The following is a 15,279-nucleotide window of genomic DNA, read 5'->3' as shown; positions in this document are numbered from 1 at the left end:
TAAAGCTCACAGCACACCTGAGGTCAACTGTGGTCAGTAATCAGACTGAGGGGGACAAGGGGCAAGCTACACATTACACGCAAATATGCATGTTTTGTTCAAAAAAGCAGCTTCTGGAGGCTGTGATTTTTTAAAAGCAACATTGAAAACAGGAGTACTAAACCCTTTTCTTGCATGCCATTTCTATTCCAAATCATACTGTCTCCTATCCAGACCAGACCTTCTTTCAACCCCCCCCCCCATGGTACTCCTAAGCTCACACTGGCTGAAACAAACATACAATTGGCTCCAACCTGTGGGTTGCCAACTGCCCCAATAACTCCTCCAGCTCTCTACATGCTGCCACCAGCCAGAGGTACAGCATCATCACTTTGCAAAGTGGCCCCTTTAGAGAGCCACTGCCAGCACTGTGGAAAAGTTAGGCAATCAGGCAAAAGAGGGACAGGTGCAGAAGGGTTGGACTTGTACATGATTAAACAAGGCCCATATACATGGTGCAGTGACAGGCCAAGGAGGAAGCTCCAGGTTCTCTCCAGGCCATGGAGGAGAGGCTTGTGAAGAGAACTGGAACAAGGTGGAGTCAACCCCTTCCCTCTCAGCATTGGAAGCCTTTTGTAGGGCCCAGAGGCTCAGCTGGGATTGTGGGGCAACATTATAACATGAACATCAACACCCTGGATCACTTACACCATGAGGGTTTGGTAGGTGTTTGTGTGGCATGCACTCTAGCTAGCACCCTATGTATCAAAGAGATGGTAAAAAATTTTAGCTGCCAAGAATAAACCTTTTTTCTAACCTTGCAAAGCTACTACAGTTTAAGCCTACTGCTATCAATGGGATTATACTGGGGCATTCTGCATACAACTGCACTACAAATTCCTTACTTTCAGTTGAGGATAGTTCTGTAGAAGGGTCCTCATAAACTCCTCAGGCCATGTTACTGACAGAGGGAAGCTGTGGCACAGCAGTGAGAATAAACACAGGTCAGGATCCACACCTTGTACTGTTGCCAGGGCCTGAACTCATGGCTCTGTACCAATTGAGGGGAGCCTCATTCCTGGTCATAGAATGCACTGACATGAGATTCAGCAATATATTTAGAAAGTGATATACTACAGATAAAGTACACTTCCAGAAATATGACAATCATGGTGTCCTTTTTTAAAAAAGATTCTAGCCTCAAATTATTTATTTTCTTGTAATAAGTTTTCTTGGTATGAATTTTCTCTCCCACATTTTTTTATGAATGCCCTTGTTTCATAAGAGTGCAGCTGTCTGTAAAAAATAAACAGTTAAACAAAAGGGGTAACACGGCAGGGATAACCGGTATGTACCATAAAGCTCACAGCAAGAAGGGAACAAGTACTGGGTGAAATTACATGCTTCAATCATAGGACCAAAAATTTGCCTGGAAACCCAGTACCAAGCAACCATACTATGCTTTTACTGTTCAACAGAGCAATCCTAAGGTCAACTCGGATCTATTCAGTGGAGCTTACTCCCAGGAAAGTGTTCTTGGGAGTTATACTGTATATATCTTAGTTTTCTGAAATAACAGTCATTAATTCTCAGAAACCAATTGCTTTTCTCTTGACTTAAGTCTGCCATCTAACATTTGAATGTCTTTTTATCCTATAGAAGACAAGAACATAATGCAGACTTTTTTCTCTAGCAACAGAAAAAGTCAGCAAGAAAACTACAATACAACTAAAGATGTAGAAATACTTTACCTTTCTATGTATCCTGTAGGTGTTCCAACCAGGCCATCAAGTCTTTCCTGAAGAGCTGCAAGAATCTGTGGATTCTGCATCATTTGTACAGTCAACTGACGAGCTAAATAAATCAAAAAAGAAAATTTAAAAACATCATACCAGTGTAATTGGTCCAGTCTACACTGAAAAGGCAGGTTTTTGTTAATAAAGCAACATAAAATGCTAATAGATATTTCTTTGTTATCTAAAAATTAAACTAGAAATCACATTGATTGCTGAGAGTTCTCTAGGCTGTGTGGCCATGAGCTGGTGGTTTTAGCTGTTAATGTTTTGCCAACATCTACTGCTGGCATCTTCAGAGGCATGCTATAGTAAGATGTGTTCCTCTCTATGGCACAGTGTGAAGGGAAACGTCTTACCATGACATGCCTTCAAAGATGCCAGTCATAGATGTGGATTGTAGTCGACCCACGTGGTCAGCGTAAGAACGAGACGAGACGCGGAGATAACATCTGGTGGAGATCGCCAGCAGCGGGAGCGCGGAGCTCCGTGTTCCTAGCGAGTCTCCCGCATGCTGGTTCCTGGCACCTTTTATTATGATTCTAATGGGGGCGTGTAGAGGGGCGGGACGGGAGGAGGAGTCCGAGAAGCCGAGGCCCGAGGAGGCGGGGAGGCGGGGAGATCATCATGTGATGCATGATCTCACCTGGCTGCTGCACGTCGCGGAGAAGAAGCGTAAGCGTCTGGGGCCTAAGCTCCTCACCTGGGGGGCAGAATCATTGTCCCTTTGTCTGGGACGCCCGGTGACTGAGCCAGATAGTTCATGACCCGGTGACCTCATCACGGAAGGGATTTGAGAGTGTAAGAGGGAGTGCTTGAAGATCGCGACCAGAAGGCCGTAGGTCCGTTGGTGTTCCAACGTTCTACCACGGTGCTGCTGGGTCAGCAGTGCATCACTACAGTGGATGAAATGTTAGGAGCAAAGGCCAAAAAACCCACACAGCCCAGAAAACCCACAATTGCCCGTTAATTCCAGCCATGAAAGCCTTCAACAATACAAAGTAACCAAGCTATCCAAACAAATCTAATAGCCAAATTAACATAAAATCAAGCATTAAACATTTTAATTAGACTGGATAGCTCAGTATAAGGATATATAAGGGCCGAAAACTTACAACTCAGTCACAAAACTTTTCCCAACAAATTAAAAAATTACAGCTAGTTTTGTTGGAAAACTTAAAAATTGGCTGTAGATTTGTGGAGAATATTATATTTATGCTGTAGGAAGAGTCCTGCTGGACTGGGCAAACACCTAAACAGTTAACGAGGATGACCAACAAACAAGGTTTCATCCCCTGATTTTGCTTCCTGCCACTGATGTTTAAAGGTTTGATGTCTCATAATACCTCTGTAGTCATCACAGTCACCATATTAGCCATTATGCTTTATGAATCTGCCTAATCCCTTTCTGAACCTATCCATACTATTAACCAGAATACCATCAACTAGCAATAAATTCCACAATTTAATGACTCATTGAGTAAAGAAGCATTTCATTTTATTTGTCCTGAAGCTATTGCTCATAAATTCATTGGATGCCCAAGTTCTATTATTTTGGGAGAGGGAGAAAAAGCTCTCTGTCTATTTTCTCTATCCTTTGCATTATTTTATAAACCTCTATCATGCCTCCCTTAGTCATCTCTTTTCTAAAAAGAGCCCTTCAGGTGCTCCGACAGCTTAATCATCCTGATTGCTTTTTTCTGCGGTTTTCCAACTTTGCAGCACCGTTTTTGAGATATGTGGACAGTACTCCAGCTAACGCCACACCATACAAGAGCTATTTTAAGCTTCTTTCCTGATAATTCGCAGCACAGAAATTGTGTGTGTGTGTGTGTGTGTGTGTGTGTGTGTGAGAGAGAGAGAGAGAGAGGGAGGGAGGGAGGGAGGGAGGGAGAGGGAGAGGGAGAGAGGGAGGGAGAGGGAGAGGGAGGGAGGGAGGGAGAGGGAGAGAGAGAGGGAGAGAGAGAGGGAGGGAGGGAGGGAGAGAGAGAGAGAGAGAGAGAGAGAGAGCCAGCCAAATGGGCTCAGAACAGTGTAAGGACTCCTTCCTCACCAAGCAGTTCTCCTGTGCAAAAACCATGTTGCGGAGCTATTTCCCCAATTCTGCTGTTCCATATGCACAGAAACTCTGTGTAGAACTGCAAAATCAGGGAAATAACTCCCCCACCCCACCCCAGAATAGTTTTCACACAGGAAAACAGTTGGGCGGGGGGAGGCAAGAGGCATTCCAAGCCCATTAAGGCTCTTTTCCCCCTGCAGAAGCTGTTTCCTACAGCTGCCAGGAACATGAACTGTGGTCTGTATGGGCTGCAGGGAACATAAGTTGGGTCCACGTTCCTCAGCTCTTTAAAAACAATAACATAGTTTGGTCCAAAGTAACCATCCATAAGCTTCTGAGCTCTCCAGAACTCAAGATTCTTGCCTTAGCCACTTTGTCTTTCACTGAAGTGGACTTCTACCTAGTTTATCATCCAAGTGAATGCTCCATTTTGTTAGTATGATGACCATTGTATCTTTCTTCTGCTTTCAGTCTTTTAAGCAATCCACATGTTACATTTGATGCAAGGGACACATCTGATAAACTGCTGGTTTTTTATTTTCTGTTTGAGAGTATTACTTTTCCTTCTATCTAGAAAGCTAAGGTGCAAACTGATACTACCCCATCTAATCTATTCTGATCTGCAGGGCATTCAGAACAAGAAGCAGACAAGAAGCCTTAAAATCAGAATCCCAGAATGCCTCTCTTTCTTTAAATACACATCCAGGTTGATGAACTGTGGGACACTGAGAAGCCAGAACACTTCACTGTGTCATTCTGGCAGGTCCTAATAAAAGGTGTTAACAGGATAATCAATTGTTTTACCTTTGCAACAACAGGCAAAGGTGAACATTTTTCCAACCAGTTTCACATTATGCTAAAGCATCCCCTGAATAATCAACACAATACAACTAAATACACTCAGCCTTTTTTGCCATTACCTTTGCTGTTGGCATCCTCTCCAGTTTCCTCTTCTTCTACTTCTTCAACATCTTCCATATCTTGCTGGTCAAGGTCAGCCTGTTCTTTGCTATTAAAATCCAAGTAAAACCAGAAGGTTAAATTTCTTCAAAGGATTTGAACATGTGGGTTTCTTTAACAAGTTACCAGCTTAGTCACAACCTGGCAACACTGCAGTCAATAATTTACTCAGAAGATAAAAATCTTTGAAAAGGCTACTCTAATACACAGCCTTTGGGTACCCCTGTAGCAGGGGTATTGTTATGAATTCTGAAGTTCTAGCACAAACACCTACACTTACAAAAAGTGACCACAACTAAGGACAAATGCTTTCATACTTCCTATCTATGAAACAAGAATAGCATTACAAGGTATCACTATGGATTCGTTCTTCATCCCTGCTAGCTCCCTTTCTCCCATTTTTGCTTAAACACAGTCTGAGACCTCTCTGAGAGATGTGGATGGTGCCGATGAAGGAGCGCGCCAACATCTCCAAAGAGCTTCTCTGTGGTATGGGATGCCCCCTCACCCACCCAAAGGAAGGCACCAGCCAGCTAAAATATCCCTTGGGAGGTAATTGACTTATACCATGAAAACCGTGGCATATGTTCAAGGCCAGATCCTTCAGCACACTGGGCTGGGGGAGGGCAGTGGAAGCAGACTACAGCCAGCTTCATCCTTTCGAACACCGTGGAAAGCTCCTAACTGGCCGAGGCACCTTTCTGCATCAGCAGGGCTGCGGAATGGCAGTGACTTCTAGGATCAGGGGCCATGGAGCCATGTAGCACCCACCCACGTATCTCCCCCCTTCTGCTGGAGCATTTGCCCCTTGCGCCAGCAGGGTAGGCACCTGCATCAAGGCAAGACTGCACCAACACCTGAGGTGAGTCTGCCCCTCCCCCTCGGATTAGGCTGTAAGTATCATTGTTGGTATCAAGTGAGTACAACCACTTCCAGTGTTATGTTTTCAAAGGTGGTTTTAACAGCCAGCATATCTAAAGGACTACATACTATCATATGAACTGTCTACTCTATTCCTCTTTGGAGGCTCTGCTTTCAGACATTAAAACAATAGCTAAAATATACTTTATTTTAAATGTACATAAATATTTTAAATAAATAAAACTGAGTATAGTTCAATAGGTGCTTGTGCAGACTTCCACTTTTTTGAAAAGGTACACTTAGTTAATACATGAATGAGATCTTAACAATAACTTATCACTTTCCATAACACAAATCAATTAAAAGCTGTAGGAAGTAGGGAAATGTCAGATTGCTCTGAATCAGAATCAAAACTGCAGAACACATACATATGTGTGTGTGCATGTGTATAGATACAAAACCCACCACATTACAGAAGTTCAACGTAAAGGTTCAAAGGACACACTCCAAGAATAGTAAATTATACTGGGATCTGACTTCTGTAAGCTGACAATTTGAATTTTATCTACTTAATATCTTTAAAAACCCTGGGAACAGTGTGCTCCTTTCAATTAATACTGATATAGGAAGTTTTCCTTTTACATTTTCCCAAATATATACTACCTTACTTTCAGCAGCAAAAGCAACTGTAATTGACATTGGGAGAAAAAGGTAAGACAACACTGTCTCTCTGATTTAACATTACTGAACAAAATGAAAAGGAAAGAGAAGTACAAATATAACACTACTGAATTTAGATACATTTAACTATATCACAAATATTCACCAGAACTAGAGTCTGAGTCACTTCCTGTACTCACTGTGACAGGCCTTCAAGGGCATGTAATGTTCTCTGGTTTGTACTTTGTATGCAAGGGGAAAAACATGTTTGTATGTAACATGTACATTTTTCTGTAACCATATGTGGCCAGAAGTCAGGATTTTCTGCCTCCTGTGAAACCCATTCTTATTAGCAGCACTTAAGGGATAACACTAAACACAAATACATAAAATTACTTCAGCTGCCCTTAACTTTCAGAATAGAATAGGGCAGAAATCTGAATACAATTTATCCATATTACTTGTAGAGTATACTATTTAATATTTGTTTACTTGAAATTAGCTATGTGGAAAAAAGAGAAATATTGCTATTTTTAAAGTCAGACATCAAAAATAAAACTCAATAAACTAGTCAATTAAACAGATTCACATATACCTATTTAGTAAATTTTATTCTGCATTTGATAGTCCTAACAATTAGTTGGGCTAGGCAATGAAGCCATGTCCTGACCACCAGAAATCCTACTTTGGCCCACTCCGCATCGGCCAGGAAAGTGAATGCACACTGGGGTAAATGACCCCGGTGCAGCCTCAGGGCTATTCGCACGCTTTCATGCAGACAGCCCCAGAGATGCCGCAGCTTACAGAAGCGCTTTCACACAGAGGCACGTCCTTTTTTAAAAAAAACTTACCTTCTCTTTCCTATGCAGCTCCATGGGGACGAGGGGACACGCCCCTGTGGCCATGGCAACGCCTAGGGGGTCAAAGGGCAGGAGGCGTGTTCCTTCGTCCCTGCGGAGCTTCATGGGGAGAGAAGGTAAGCTGAGAAGAAAAAAGGACACACCTAAAAGTAGCACCTTCTACTCAGTGCCATTCGCTCGGCACTTAGCGAGTTTCAAAAACTCCATTTCCCCACCAGGAATAGTTATTTATCCTAAATTAGAAAGTGTACTTACTTGTCAATGTCTGCCATTTTTCTGGATCTTGGAAAAACTCTTGATGAAATGGAGAAAGGGGGGGGGGGGAGAGAATGTTATTTCATTTTTAACTGAAGAAATACTCTTTATTGACCTGAGACAAATTTCTACATATTTTTTAAAAATGCTAACAAACAAATACTCCCTCATTTTGATTATGCTGTGTACTTCCCCAAAGGAAAAATATAAAAATATAAATAATACTAGCGGGGGCCGGCCATGCGTTGCTGTGGCTTATTGTGAAATGGGAAAGGAACAGTAGCAGCAAATCAATTGCAGAGGCCAGTAGTACGTGCTCATGCAAACACACAGCCTGATACTGTGCGGTCAGTGATGTGTGTGCCCGCATTCCTGGGGGGGGGGGGGATGGAAAGGCATCCCTCCCACACATCTAGGCTGGCTGGTCATGATCCTTTACCTGGGAGTGAGTTTGGTTGGTGGCAATGGGTGTCACTTCTGAGGAAACCCTCTGAGGGGTGCGATGCAGCCATTCAAAGTATGCCACGGTTGCTGTACCAAGCTTACTCTTGAGTAATGCTTGCCTGGTTTTCTTAACTGTAACCGCAGTATTCAGGGAATCTAGGGTGCCGGGCCCCTCCCTCCCGTCCCTTGCATGTCGCCCCTCACTCTCTTTCCTCCCTCACTTCTCTTCGCTTGCATGCCACCCCTCCCCCTCCCTTCCCCTCCGCTAGGGTGAGTGGGTCATATCAAGATGCTGGAGCCCCTGCCTCCCCTCCCTTGAATGCCACCCCTCCCTCTCTCCCCTCTCACTTCTCTTCCCTTGCATGCCACCCCTCCCTCCCTCCCCCTTCCCTCTCCCTCGTGTGTATGTGTGTGTATGTGTTTCACTTCCACTCGAGTTACTGCCTATGTACTGTTTTCACTGCTCATATCTGGCCATTCTAAGCAGCACGAACATTCTAAGGGTGACAGTTACACAAAGCCGGCTGCATGTCCTTCACCATGGAGCGCCAGGAAAAAGGTGTTTTACCTGGGCCAGGTGTGAAATTTCAGGTATGTGAACATCTAAAAACACTCTCGCCTGGCTGACTATAGTGGCTGGGAATTTTCAGAGGAATTGGCCCAGCAGTTACTGAGGTATACTATCATCAACAAAAACACTGTTAGCTTTTTATATATATAGATAATTTATAAATTCCATCTATGATGACACAATGCCAAAACTTGTGCTGATATGTATAAAATGCCTAGGGAAGGGTTTGTATCAACAGAAAGTTGGGACATTATTATTTTTGTGAATGACATAAGAGCTTTCTATATCACATTGGCCTAAAAATTAATTCTTTTATTACATTAGAATTAAAGGAAAGTCTAGAAACGTAGAAAACTGAGGCTCACATCCACAAATCAGCACTACTTCTACAGCACCAGTTAAGTTTCTGTCAAGGATTGAACATATTTCACGTCTGTACCATGAGATTTGAAAGAATCTTTTAACACCTGTATTTACACCTCTAGGAGAGTTAATAGTTATTAACATCTACTGATCAAATTAACCCCCTTTGTGCCCAATTTCAGAGAGATACTAAAAATGCTTAAAAAAATAAATCCCCTACTGGTGAGTAAATACATGAAGAGAACTTGAGGCCCCTTGGCCGTTTTCTGGTGCTATATTGGACCACATGCTTCCTAGATCCATCCCCCCTCCCCCCCGCTTTTGAAAGCCAGTTTTGATAAGGTGCCAACTGGGGCATACTGCCCACAGGGACAGAGGGGTCAAATGACCCCTAGCGCAACAGTGGGGGGGGGGTGCGTGCAAAATCGCCCCTACCCCCCTCCTCGGAAGAGCTGCACAGAGAAGACGCCTAAAGGCAGAGCCGGCCTGTTGCCAGAAGCTGGCCTGCTACCACAGTGCCCATCTGAACTGCCTCCTTCCCTCCCCAGGCCCTCAAGGACGGGACTCCAGACTCGAACAGGCACCGTGGTGGCAGGCCAGTTCCTGGGCTACCTGCCGCAGCACCCTCCCCCCGCCCCGTCTCCCTGCAGGTCGCCTCCTGCCCTTCCCAGACCCTGGGAAGGGCAGAAGCTGACCTTCAGGAAGGCGGGGGGGGGTTTTGCTAGGACGGGCACTGCACCCAGGAGCCAGCCTGCCGCTGTGGTGCCTGTCCCAGCTGCCCCCACCCCAAGCATGGGGGGCGCCCAGAACAGGTGTTGTCCTTGGGTGCCATCCCCCCCCCCCGATACGCCTCTAGGTGCCAGGCTCCCTGGAAGATATTATCGATTCATTTCTCAATCTGGGGACCTTACAGGAGTTACTGAAGAAGACAGTAGTAATATCTTTGCTCAAAAAGCCATCCCTAGATCAAACTCATATGGACACTACTATTTAGTTTCAAATTTATTTTCCTGGGTAAGGAAATTTAAAGACCAGGAACTAAGCAGCTCCAGATGTTCCTGGAAGACGCAGAGGTCCTTGAATTATTCCAGTCTGGCTTCCAAACAGGCCATGGGTGTGAAACTCTGTTGAATGACCTCACAGATGACCTCTGACAACAGCTACACTGAGGCACATTAGCAACCCTACTCTTGTAGGATTTATTGGCAGTGCTTGACATGCTCGATCATGGTCTTTTGACCCACCTCACCAACTTGGTGGGACAGCTTTACAGTGGCTGACATTTTTCCAAGGTTGGAGACAAGTAAAGGTACTAGGGGGATGCGTTAGTGGGATGTGCAGAGCTGCCTTAAATTAAATCCTTCAAAAATGAAGGTCCTGCGGCTGGGCCAGGTTGGAACTCATCCAGTGAACTCACTGGCAACCCTTGACAGAATAGTTCACTATCTGCTTCCATCAGAAATCTGGGGGTAGTTCTGGATGCCTACCTCTCTTTTTGGACATGTCACCAATGTTGCTAGCTCAGCTTCCCTCCAACTCTAACGGGCCTGGCAATTTATGCTCTACCTGTCTCGCTCTGATCAAGCCAGAGTGATGAATGTAATGGTCACCGTCAGACTGGACTACTGTAATTCACTCTATGCAGAGCTACTCTTGAAGCTACTCCAGAGATTAAAGTTGGTTCAGATTGCAGCTGCTAGGATCCTAACAGGAACTCTTTGGAGGGCACCCATTCAGCCTGTGCTTTGCTGTGGTTTGACTTCAAAACGGAATTCTGTATCAGGTTCAAGGTACTGATGCTTACCTCAAAGCCCTAAACAGTCTAAGACCCTCACATTTGTGGGATCACATCTTCCATTATACTCCCTGGAGAGCTTTGTGTTCTGCCTCGGACAGTCTTCTGGTGATCCCTGGCCTAAAGACGACCCAGCTGTCCTTGATCAGGGCCACAGCATTTTCAGCTGTGGCTCCTGCCTGTCCTGCCTGTCCCAGAAGACCCAGCCATAACAGACCTTTCCCAGTTCAGAAGGGCCTGTAAGATAAAGATGTTACACCAGTCCTATGGTTGAAGACAGTGACACTTTTACATCTATGGCAATATCATTGGCTGGCTTGGAACCTGCACTCCCACCCCCCACCCCCTCAACTTGCTCTTCTTGTTCTAGTTCCTTTCCCTGCCAGCCCCTTATTCATTTTAATCAGATCATATATATTTATTTATCTTCCCAACTTACTGTTTCTAACATCATGCATATGCTATTTGGTGGTGTAAATGGATTTAGCCCAAGGAGACTATAACCAAGGACTATGTCAAAAGAATGTTACCATTTCTTCCAGTTTTGTGATCCTGAACAACTGCATGCTTTTGCAAGTCACAATCCACTTGAGCAGAAGTGGCCTCTAGTTCTTATGTCACAATGAAGTCTTGTAGTACTACAAGGCTCATTTTGGCTAAAGCAGGGGTCCCCAAACTACGGCCCGGGGGCCAAATGTGGCCCCCTGAAGGCATTTATCCGGCCCGCCAGGCATGACGGCGATGGCTCCATTCATGTGCAGTGGGGGCTCGAAGGAGAGGAGGAACCAGCCCCAACGGCTGTTGATTGCAATTACATGATGGCACCCCCAAATCTCCATGAATTTTCTGACCCAGAGTTGGAAACCTTACATGTGGCAACGCGTGCTCCGCCCTTCCCTCTCAGCTACTCCATGTGTTGCTCTCAGGCTTTCTGTTCCGCCTCACTCCCACTGGCATCAGCCAGGCTGGCAAATCGCTCGCTGGCTGCTAGGGAGGAAAGAACCCAGGAAGATACCTGATCCTGGGTTAGATGGAATGCTTCATTGGGAAAGTTCTGGTTTTTTTTTTTACAGGGGAAGGTATTCCACAGCCTCCCCAACAATATTTGGAGCCCACTCTGTACTTGACATACTTTGGTCACTGTTCTAAAAACAGACCATGATAAAAAGGCTGAAAGGTGAAATCAAACATTTTACACTCATTTGTGCATAGGAATTTGTTCATAGTTTTTTTTAGTCCGGCCCTCCAACAGTCTGAGGGACAGTGAGCTGGCCCCCTGTTTAAAAAGTTTGGGGACCCCTGGGCTAAAGCAAACTAATTAACTACTAATGTGAAATGTATAGAATGCTTCCTGAACTTGGAACAATACCGGTAGTTAACCTTTAAGGCCCTCAGCGGCTTGGGGCCCTCATACCTGCAAGACAGTCTAACCCCATATGTCCCAAATAGGCCTCTGCGTTCTGCAGAGGCCAATTTGCTGGTAGTCCCCTGCCCCTCGTCGATACGGCTGGCCTCTACCCGGGCCAGGGCCTTTACAGCCCTGGCCCTGTCCTGGTGGAATGCTTTACCATCTGCTGTCCGGGCCCTGCGGGACCTTGGTGAGTTCCGCAGGGCCTGTAAGACCAAGTTATTCCACCGGTCCTTTGGGGATGCCAGCCGCAGACTGCCTGCCCCCTCTGTAGCCCCCACGACAGTTTTGCCATCTTCAACATTGCCTGATCGCTGATACCATCCATTTTGGGGCAATGCTGGCCTTCCTGGCCTTTGGGTTGGGCGCCATCTGTGCATGCATCTGGGCATGTATTTTATTTGCAATCTCTGGAATTGCTGCTATAATGTATTTTAATGAATTTTAATGTTTTATCGTTATATTGTATTTATGAGACCTTATATTGTATTTGTTTTATGTCTCATTGTACACCGCCCAGAGCCCTTCGGGGGTTGGGCAGTCTATTAAGCTGAATAAAATAATAACAACAACAACAACAACAACAACAACAACAACAACAATAGTTAAGAGATAAATCTTCAATGATTCTATTCAACTAGTCATTAAAGATCTGAAAAAGGTAATCTCTCCCAGCTAAGGGGATGATGCAAGTGGGGCAGAGAGAAATAGCAGTTTTGAGTTTTAGAAGAGACAGGCAAAAAAGCAGCAGACGCTGCAGTGAGTTGAAGGAGAACTTCGTTGTGCAGGATCTGCATTGTGGGATCTACAGCCTTACACAAGTACTTCTTTTTCTCGACATGCGCTCTTATTGTCCTTTTATAAATAAAGCAATTTTTTAAAAACTATCAGACTCCTATGTCTTCTTCTCCAGAGGGAACAAATCAACTCAGATAAAGAGTTGCCCTCGCAACTTCCCACGGCTTAGAGAAAAGGAAAGGATGTACAATAGAACTGCACTGCTGCAGATATTGCAACAATTGAGCTTTAGGCCTAAATATTTAAGTCTCGACAGCATCAGTTATTTAGTAAGCGGCCTGGAAGATCATCAGCATTTCTCAAATATTTTCCATCATTACATCTGTAAAGGATCCCTGAACAAATGGATCATCAAAAGGATAAGACATAATATTTTGAAACCCACTGCTGAGAGTGGTAAGCAAGTTGCTAGAAATTTGAGAACTGTGGGGATGGGGAGAGAGAAAGAACAGAGTACTACTGATTCCAGCTCATTTTGGTAGAGATCTTGGAACTGCTAAGCACTGTTTTCTGACCATGTGCATCTTTGCTGGATATTAAGTAACATGGGCAGAAAACAACCATAATTTGAAGTGTTTAACCACTCAAAAAGACCCTTCTCTACTATAGAAATCAATAACCTTTTGTACACCACAGACACAAGGTTCACCTTTAACAAAACCTGCAATAGAATTACATTGTTTGTTCTTACATTGCATGTATCCTGATTCCTGGCCCTCACTTCTGACTCCACAAATATGAGGAAAAATGTATTGTCGAAGGCTTTCACGGCCAGAATCACTGGGGTGCTGTGTGGTTTCTGGGCTGTATGGCCATGTTCTAGAAGCATTCTCTCCTGACGTTTCGCCTGCATCTGTGGCTGGCATCTTCAGATCCTCTGAAGATGCCAGCCACAATGTCGAAATGTCAGGAAGAATACTGCTCGCAACTACGGCCATACAGCCAATCCACACAGCACTCGAAAAAAAAAATAGTAGCAGCCGTCTCTGGCTGGATTCAACCCAGCGATGCAGAAAACTGTACATCAACACATTATACTTTGCCTTAAACTGCCTGTTTCAAAAGCCTCTGCCTAGTATCAAGTGCACTACCACATTTAAAGCACGGATTTAACCTGATGTCAGAAGTTCATTTGTCATGACTTATAAATTACCCAACGAATCATAAGCTGTAGGGACTTGTGCTTGGTGAATTCTGGCCCAAAAGGGCATGAAACGCTAGGTTCTTCCCTCCGTTTTAATGGCCCTTCATTGGTACTCTTAAAATCTGGGAAGAAACACATGGCCGGAAATGGAGAGCCATGAGGGCGAATTAGCTGGAGAAGGCGACCTGACGCAGAACCACAAGAGGAGGGGGGGGGTCATAAGGAAGCTCGAAGTCCTATCAGAACCGGCTGAGTGGATCTTGCCGCTGAAGCGGGGCATACACAGCGAACAAGGAGCCGGGAAACGCTACGAACCTTCCCGCCACAATATGTGGCCTCCGGGCCCTGCCCAGATACGCTGCCTCCTAGTCGTGGGGCCCACCACAGCCGAGGTCGGATTTCTATCTCAGAGGGCTCCCATTACTCCTTCCCCCCTCCCCCAATCCACAGCTACGTTAATGTGTGATTTGCTTCCATAGTTACGTGCCAGCGGGCATTTCCTGAATACCTCTAACGCTGTTTACATTATACTGAACCCGAAGAGAGGAGGGAGCTGAGGCCGCCCAGCCCCGGACCCACGTGCTTGCTTGCTTGCCAGCAAGACTAGGCCAAGCTGAACCAGGGTGGACCGTCCGGCCGTTGCCCCGAAATAGGGTGACCCCAACCCCCCATTCCAGATCCTCTGCCTTCCCCTCACACAGCGCCAACATGGGGCGCGCTTTCCGCCGCCGCCGCCGGCACCGGGAAGGCTCCGCCTCTGCTCGCCCGTCTCTCTTCTTCGTTCCCCGATGCTGACCCAGCGCGGGGCTTTCCAACGGAGAGTCAGGGCCGGAGCCTTCTTCCGAACATCCCCACCGCCCGCGCCCCCACTACCTGCACACAGCCCCTCCCCGGCTCCCGCCCGAGCTACGCGCCACAGTACCTGCGGGCGGCCGGGTCTCGCAGTGACTCAGGAGCAGAGACGCGCCGCGCGGCTGGCGGTAAAAAGACCCGGGCTCCCGCCGCTCGCGCTCATATAGAATTAACGTCACCACGTAACACTCCCCCCCTCCTCCTCCTCGCGCGCCCCTGTCTCCAGGCAACACCGTGCGCGCGCCCCATGGAAAGGCCAGCTGGCTGCCTAGTGACAGGCAACGGTCTTTCCTTGCGCCCGCCCATCATCCCACCAACCAAACTCTGGCCCTACTCAAGCCAGGAGCGTTACGGGAGGACCACGTGCACCCGGAGGCCGCGGGGGAGGGAGCGACTCCCTAGCGACTCTGGCAATGGAGGAAATGAGCCAGAACGAGCAAAGAACCCCCCCCCCCCGAGCTTCCTGAGTTGTGCCGC

At 46.1% G+C, this 15,279-nt stretch overlaps 1 protein-coding gene across 1 annotated transcript in view; it reads right to left on the bottom strand.

Annotated features, from left to right (window-relative positions):
• Positions 1-15,015, bottom strand: part of NAP1L1 (nucleosome assembly protein 1 like 1) — a 38,789-nt gene extending 23,774 nt beyond the window's left edge. Inside the window, exons 1-4 of the mRNA XM_048499745.1 lie at positions 14,873-15,015; positions 7,428-7,466; positions 4,752-4,840; positions 1,731-1,833 (exon numbers count right to left, since the gene is read on the bottom strand). Coding sequence (XP_048355702.1) covers positions 1,731-1,833; positions 4,752-4,840; positions 7,428-7,444 — 209 coding nt within the window. The 5' untranslated portion in view covers positions 7,445-7,466; positions 14,873-15,015. The remainder of the gene's footprint in view (positions 1-1,730; positions 1,834-4,751; positions 4,841-7,427; positions 7,467-14,872) is intronic.
• Between the last annotated feature and the right edge of the window lie 264 nt (positions 15,016-15,279).

This window comes from Sphaerodactylus townsendi, linkage group LG06 (genome assembly GCF_021028975.2).
Source record: "Sphaerodactylus townsendi isolate TG3544 linkage group LG06, MPM_Stown_v2.3, whole genome shotgun sequence".
NCBI classification, from domain to species: Eukaryota; Metazoa; Chordata; class Lepidosauria; order Squamata; family Sphaerodactylidae; genus Sphaerodactylus; species Sphaerodactylus townsendi.
Note: the sequence above shows the minus strand (reverse complement) of the source record. Positions and strands in the feature narration are given on the sequence as shown.